This window comes from Belonocnema kinseyi, chromosome 3 (assembly GCF_010883055.1).
Source record: "Belonocnema kinseyi isolate 2016_QV_RU_SX_M_011 chromosome 3, B_treatae_v1, whole genome shotgun sequence".
In the NCBI taxonomy this organism is placed as follows: domain Eukaryota; kingdom Metazoa; phylum Arthropoda; class Insecta; order Hymenoptera; family Cynipidae; genus Belonocnema; species Belonocnema kinseyi.
Genome location: NC_046659.1, coordinates 25,010,800 through 25,019,028, shown reverse-complemented (window position 1 = coordinate 25,019,028; position 8,229 = coordinate 25,010,800). Strand labels below are relative to the sequence as shown.

General features: G+C 30.0%; 1 protein-coding gene across 3 annotated transcripts in view; it reads left to right on the top strand.

Moving 5' to 3' along the window:
• LOC117170165 (RNA-binding protein 8A) overlaps positions 1 to 6,553 on the top strand; it is a 45,844-nt gene extending 39,291 nt beyond the window's left edge. Inside the window, exon 4 of one of the 3 annotated variants that reach the window (XM_033356728.1) lies at positions 6,475 to 6,553. In XM_033356728.1, coding sequence (XP_033212619.1) covers positions 6,475 to 6,538 — 64 coding nt within the window. In that variant the 3' untranslated portion in view covers positions 6,539 to 6,553. Of the gene's footprint in view, positions 1 to 1,565; positions 1,671 to 1,871; positions 2,057 to 6,474 lie in introns of those variants that run through there. The other 2 variants (XM_033356732.1, XM_033356730.1) reach the window with 2 other exon arrangements.
• Positions 6,554 to 8,229: the final 1,676 nt, after the last annotated feature.

Sequence of the window (8,229 nt, the reverse complement as noted above, 5' to 3'; positions counted from 1 at the left end):
AGCTTCTTTTATGTCCATGCATTTTTCCATGCAGGCTCTCGTGTTTCTGTGACTTCTTATGTCTCTTCTAACTAGGGTCTCATTCACACATTCTAACCATTCTTTCCGGGGTCTACCCCTGGGCACGCTGCCATTTACTTCACCTTGATACACTTGTTTCGTTAGTCGCTCATTTGGCATTCTCTCAACATGTGCGAACCATCTTAACCGATTTCTTTCCCATGTGTCTACTAGCGTCTCTTCTGCACCACATTCTTTTAGAATTATCTCGTCACTTACTTTGTCCATTAGAGTTTTCCCGCATATTTTTATTTCTCGCATATTATTATACTGACTCGGTATATACGACGATCCGACGCCAATGGTTTCTGACCTGGTTCATCGTTAGCATGTTTCCTAGTTTACGGCATCACTTATAGCCCCACCCTACCGAAAGAAATCTCTGAGTATATTTTAAAGTTTCTCTAGGGTCAGAGAAGCTCAGAGGAATTCTCCGCAGGCACTCAGGTAGATATATTCAAAGGTCCAGGTAGTTGTTTTAAATGTTTTAAAGGCTTTAAAATGTCCTTTTCGAAATGGAAATAGAAATACGATCATAAATAACAAGCAGAAAGGCTGAAATTGAAATAAGAATTCGATTATAAATAGCAAGCAGAGGGGCTATATCAGTAGAGTAGCCGACACTCAAAGGGTCCTTTGTTAAGCTTTCGGATTAAAATTTAGAAGTAGATTTTTTTAATTTTATAGTTAACAGCCTAAAACATAATAATTCGGAATCTACGGGTTTCGATGATTTCATATATCTAACTTTTTTTTTAAATGCTTAAAATTGGAATTAATACGACATTTCTCGTAAATGGAATGAGATACGCCAAAAAAGATAACAAAAAATTAGACGAACAGAATGTCACTGGCACATTCATAAAATATATCATGTTCCATAGAATATATTTTAAAATAATCTGTAAAATATTATAATTGAAATATTTACGTAAGTTCTATGGTGTAAAAATTAAAATGCAAATAGTATAAATATTATTCAAATTATTTTTGAAGTTTTTTTCAGAACTTTTAAATATATTTTAAATGATTCCCATTTTTATCGTAAAATTGTTGTAAAATTAAAAAAAATTGCCTCGAAATCTTACAGATTTTTTTTCCAATTTTATGAATCTTTTAAAATGCTTTGAAATATTTTTAGGGCTGAAATATCCCGAATAATAAAATTCTCGAAACTGTAAACTTCCTGAAATTATAAATCTGAAAATTATAAAAAAAAAAAATTATAAATCTGAAAATCTCGATTTTAAAAATTCCAGAATAATAAAATTCTGGACAGTTTACAATATTAGTGAACTTGAAAATTCCCGAATAATAAAATTCCAGACCGAATGCTGTCCAATTATAAAATATACAAACTAGAAGATTCCCGAATTGTAACAATTAAGAAAATAATGTTTTAATCAATATTACTTATTTATTAAAAATACAATAATCAAATATTTTAATTATAGAAACTTTGTTTAATGTTTAATTTTTTAAATGATTGTTTTAATTTAAAACAGACATGCCCAAGCTGGAGAGCTATTTCGACTGGAGAGTGAGTGGTGGTAGACGCGTGCCTAGATGCCCTCCTCTCCTACCCAAGCAGCACCGCAGATACGAAATATCTGTTAGGGTGCTTGGTGCGAATAACTTTCCAATAGAAATTTGTGATGGTGACTAGAATTTTAATTATTTTATTTCAGCATGTTGACATTTGTTTTCAAATATTGTAATTCAAAAGAGAATTGTGCAAAGTATTTATGCCTGTAAATTTTCAACATTCTTCTCATCATCACTCACCTGTGAAATTTTCTCTTTTTTTACAGCATTCTTACAGTAAAACACACCTGACTGCTGTATAAAAAAATCCTGACTCAAAATATTACCTGTCTCGATGATACGCAGGTATTTGGACGGTGAAAACTGTAAACGCCAACCTAAACCCCGGCTTAATTTCTTAAAACTTAGAGGCTTAAATTAAATTTTTAAACTTAAACATATCAACGTAGTAGGCTCAAATTCAATTTCGAATATTGTATTTAACACATAATATTTAGTTTTAGTAGAACATATCTGAATTTATTGATACGAAATAGGATTCAGATTTTTTAATTATATTTCATTTCTGTAACGTACATTTCTACCTTGTACATGATGTTAATAAATTGTTATACTACAAAAAGTATCATCCAATATTTCTATACATCATACGCACAATGTAAAAAACGGCGATACGAAAATATCCAACAAACAACTGAAAAATACCGAAAAATAAAATTCCCGACACTGAAAAATTCGTGAATTGCATAATTCCTGAATAATGAAATTCCAAAAATTATAAATACGCCGCATTATAAAACTCTCCAATTGAAAAATTCACGAAAAATAAAATTCCCGACAATAAGATATTACCGAATTCGAAAATTACCACAGAAAATTGCTGAATTATAAAATATCCAAACTATAAAATTCTTGAATTTAAACAATAGAAAAAATGGTTGTTCATTAAATATTATTTATTTATTGAAAATACAGTAATCGAATACTTTTATCAAATAAATTTTTTTTATGTTTAAAGTTTAAAAAATTATAATTTGAAATTTAAAAACAATGATTAAAAAAATATGTATATTTCTGCGTGAAAAATTTTGTTTGATAATGTACATAGCATTTAAAGAAAATTAAACAATTATTATTCTTTTAAATTCACACAATAATTTAATAAAAAGATTTAATTATTATATTTTTAATAAATAAATAATATGGATCGAAAATTCTTTTCTTCATGTTTAAATTCAGGAACTCCACAATTTGGGAATTTTTTACTTTGGACATTTTCTGTCGGAAATTTTCCAATTCGGTCGTCGGAAATTTCATTTTTGGTGATTCTTTATTTATCGCTTTCGGAATTTTTTCAGGGGTCCCATATTTTTATAACTTCTCTTAAAATGATGTCATTTAAAAAAAATAAAAAGTCAACATTTAATTTCGAAATCATCAAAGGTATTAATTTTCTTCTAAATCCCGTGTGGAAAAAGCCCCGCCGAGACCTCTTAGGATGAGGGCCCCAGCCGCGGGCCCGCATGGATGTTCCACACGTGGAAATTCTACGAGGGCCCAGCTCGGTTGCCCTCACGGATTAACGATTAAAATTTCAAAGTCCAAATGACGTATATTTTTTGACACCACAAATTTTAAGGTTTCATGAGTTTAGACTTAAAAATAATGATTTTCTGTCAAGAATTGAATTACACTTTTCTGAAATTCGAACTCTTAAAATATGGATGTTCCATGAGGGTCCCCGGCGAGGGCCCAGCTAGATTGCCCTCATGGATCAACGATTAAAATGTCTAAGTTCGAAGGGTGAATATTTTTTTTACGCCACTAATTTTAAGGTTTTCAGACTTACAAATAAGCATTAAATAATTCTGTCAAAAATTGAATGACCCTTTTCTGAAATTCGAACTCTCGCAATATGAATGTTCCATAGAAGTCCCCACTGGGGGCCCAGCTCGGTTGCCCTCAGTAATCAACGATTACAATTTCTAAGTTGGAATGGTAAATATTTTATATCCTACAAATGGACATAAAAAATACGTTTAAAAATATGGTTTAAGCGTTCTAAAATTTTTTTAAACTATGAATATATATGTCCCGAAAACAACTTTTTTCTGCTTTTTCTAAGAAAAAAATTCAAAGTTTCATCCTTATGAAAAATTTTGAAGGTTAATAAAAAATTACATTTCCAGTCATTATAAAAAGTTGTAAAGTAGTCTACAACGTGAAAAAACGAAATGCTACGCGAAGAAAAATGGTAATCAATTTAAATTATTTATTTAATAATTATTTTATTAATATTCGTGTTAAAAGTTCGTGTATTTTACATTTACATAACGTCGTATAATAATAAATAATTAGAAAAAGAAAGCTTAAAATTTGTTAATCAAACTTTTCTGAACTGTAGCTTATGAGGATGGCTTTTTCACCGAGTTTCAACTTGCCGGTTTAGCGCAGTGATTAGCACTCCCGACTGTCAGGCTTAGGTATATAGTAGATATGTAGGTTCGGTACCCCGTATCGTTAGAAATGTTATTTGTAATATAATGTTTGAAAATGTAATATATGTATTCACTCTAAACAGGGCTATTAATATCTGCAGAAAAAATACTCGCAATCAATTAATATAAATTTTTTAAAAACTTTTTTGTCATATGGTTAGAGTATAGCAATACGGTACTAGTTTGCACTGACGCAGTACTGCGCCCATGGTGAATTTCCTATTGGAATAGTACTGTGCTAGTAGCGATATCCAGTGCTGGCCCAATACTGACAGCCCAGTACAAAATAATGTTATAAGCCCAGAGAAATGCCAGTATAGATACCAGCAATGGCAAAAAAACCAAGAGGGCTTTCATGGTGGCTGGATTGCCCTCATGGATTCCACAAAGCATGAGGGCAATCCATGTGGACCCTGACGGGGGCCCCCTCCATTTTTCCACACGGGATTATTTTAAATCTTTTAAAATGATTTTTGAAATTTTCCGAACTTTTAAATATCTTTTAAACGGAGTCCAATTGAGAATTGTTTTTTATTCAATTTCCAAGTTGAATTTGTTGAAAATGGAATATTTTATACTGAAATAATATTTCAATAAGATTTTGAAATTGAATAAAGGTGTTCATTTAAGAATCTATTAATTTGAAGTGATTTTTAAATTGAACATTGTTTATGAAGACTCAATCGAACTATTACACTTGTGTCACTATTTTCGATTTTTACTACGTTTAATTTTTAAATTCACTTTTTTTCGCGATTTTTCCTGGTCGCGAGTCTGGCTCAATTTAGAACAACTTTTGTTTTTTAAATAATAATTTTTCGGTTCTAAATTCCGGGACAATCATATTATTCTTTAAGAGATTTTTTACAAATCTCGTTGATAATTTCCTATTTTAAGAAATTTATGTAAAAATTATAATATTTTTATTTTTCTTTAATAAAATTGTTGCTATGAAAGCGTTTTTTTATTCTTTCCGAGAATAAAATGAATATTTATAGGTTGGCTAAGGTTTGTTTTCTTTACAAAATTTCGCTTACGCCTAAATTTTTCCAGTTTTTACTATAGTACAATTCAGGTTTGTATATTTGGGTAAAGAAATCCGTTCTATAGTTTGACAAATATTCTTTATAAATGAATATTTTGCACAGAAAATTACCCTGAGTGGCCTTTAATTATGATTTTATAAACGTGAAAGCCCCAGATTTCAATGTTTTCTAATGAAAACACAATCAACGAGTGACATAACGAAAAGCGGATACAATAAGAGTCAATTTATCTAGGAACAAGCACTTTGAACAAAACTGACCTTGAGCAAACATTGAGTATATATTTTTTAAATTTTAAAATTGCCAAATTGTCAACAAAAAAATTAATAAAACTTAAAAAGCACCCTCTTAAATAGCTTTTAAACTAAATCTTTGTTGAGTTCTTTCAGGCATTTCTAATTTTTAATAGTCCTACTTTCAAATTTATCTGAAGTTATACGATTTTAATTGTTCTAATATAATTATTCAAGTATTAAAAGATGTTCATTATTCAATTTGCTGAAGACTACAAATTTAAAGTGTCTTAACTATTAAGACTTTATATATTTTTGGAATTGCTGCTCTATACACTAAATTGCACTTATACTTTTATTAAGAAATTATAACCAAAAGGGTTTAAAAAAGTTTTCAAACGAGTTTTAAAAAGCTTAAAAACAGGTCAGAGGTTTTAATGGTTTAATGTATATAATAGAACCGCTTCAAATATGAAGTAAGTTTACTTTTTCATGTTTGACCTACAATTATTCAATTTTAAAAGTTATAAATTGCAATTGTGAAAAATAAATTTTAATTAATTTATATTTAAAACCAAATAAATTTGCATACTTTAATCTGAATGCAGCTGAATACATTGAATTTAAACTTTTTACCTTTTCACGTTGTAGCAATTTCGAATCCCAGAATAAGTTATTTTTGGCCTAACCTATAACTTATAACGAAAATTGTGAAAATTCAAACAATACGGAGTTGTTAAATGAAGGCTGAAAATTTTACAATTAGTGTTTTGTAAATTGTATTGGTGTCTTAAAAGAGTAGAATTAGTTTTTAAATTAGTTTTTACATTTTCGGAAGTTTTCCTTTTTTATTACCTAGAGGTCAAAAAAGTCTCCCCAATTTTTTTGGATTTTAATCATTTATTTTCTGAGAAATATTCCTATTTAATTTACCCCCGTTCATTAGTGACTGAAATGCATTAGGAAAAAATCGCCAAGACCCAAGGATCAAAATTGGATGTGAAGCGAATTTTTACATTTTTTATTGAGATTATCTTTATAACTTGTAATTTCAAACATTTGTATACACATTTTTATAAATAAATACTGCAGGAAAACCAGGCGTGCATCCACAATGGTGGCGAAACGGCGATCGCCCCCCCCCTGGTTTTTGTGATGTCCCCCACCCCCCAGGACACTTCTCTGATCCGCGCCAAGGCAAAACATCGACAAGATTCAGGTGTCGACATTATAATTACAGCGAATTTTCTGTACTTTTACAGGGACGCCTGAAATACATGAAAAAATAAAATTCCTGATTCGGTAAAACTGTCTGTCTCGAATAATAGTATTAAAAAAAATTAAAACAATTATTATTCTTTTGAATTCAAACAATAATTTAATAAAATGATTTAATTATTGTATTTTTAATAAATAAATAAATAATATTGATCGAAAATTCTTTTCTTCATGTTTAAATTTGGGAACTCCATAATTCGGGGATTTTTTACTTTGGACATTTTCTGTCGGAAATTTTCAAATTCGGTCGTCGGAGATTTCATTTTTGGTGATCCTTTATTTATCGCTTTCGGAATTTTTTTCTGTCGTCCCATATTTTTATACCATCTCTTAAAATGTCATTTTTCAAAATAAAAAGTCAACATTTAATTTTGAAATCATCAGAGCTATTAATTTTCTTTTAAATCCCGTGTGGAAAAAGCCCCGCTGAGACCTTTTAGGATGAGGGCCCCCGCCGTGGGCCCGCATTTTGGTAGCATTTTGAAATGCTCCGATTTTCTTGTTCTATTTCAAAATGTATTTCGGAGCAACGTCAACTCAAAATAATTAATTTTGTACAACTTACAGTTTACGCATTCAAATTTTTTTCTTTTGACTGTTGATCTTGCGAGAAGTGAAAATCTGATTGATAAATGCATGAGAAAAACGCACTATTTTCATTTTATTACAAAATAATACTTTCTGACCGGCGGCAAGAGGTGGTTTTCTACCTCGCCTGAGGTCGGAATGTCAGAAAAATACCAAAAACACCTGTTTAACCCTTTTAGTGGTTGTCGTTTTCACCATCGTGTTCTATATGCAAAACAAGTACAGTTAAAATTTTTGAGAAATTAGAGCAATTAACTAGTGCATGCCGTGTACTTTAAAGCATTCTTCGTGTAGCACTTTTATATAAAAAACAACATAATATACAAGGGTTAAAAGTTAATAAAAATGTGAAAAAAAAACAATTAACTAGTGTATGCCAAAGAGAGTTTAGATTTTGTAGCCGTAGTAAATGTTAAAAAAATTAGTGGCATACATTTTCCGATGATGCTACATTTGTTATTAATTTTTTAAATATGGTCGAAAAGTCATAATTTAGAACAATTAACTAGTGCTTGAAACTTTTCTACAATTAAACATTTCTATTTTAATGCTAATTGCAAGATCTGCATACAATTTCTGATGTTACTCAGTGTTATAAAATATTGTTAACACCTAAAAATTAGGAGTATTTTAGAACAATACCTGGTGTATGCCATCACTTTTAAAAATAATTTTACGATTAAAAAGTCGCTAAGAAACAAGTGGAATACATTTTGCAGTGATACTACTATTTGTTAATAATTTTCAAAATATGGCCGAAATGTCATAATTTAGAACAATTAACTAGTGGATGCCATCACGTTTTTTGATTATTTTACAAACAAAAAAATAGCTAAGAAACAAGTGGCATACATTTTCCGGTGATACTACTATTTGTTAATTATTACACCATTAAGCCATTTCCCTTTCGGGGTAGGCGTGACTCACTCGGCAGGGGAAAGGAGTAGTGTGTGGATGGGATAGAGATTTTTTAGATTGATC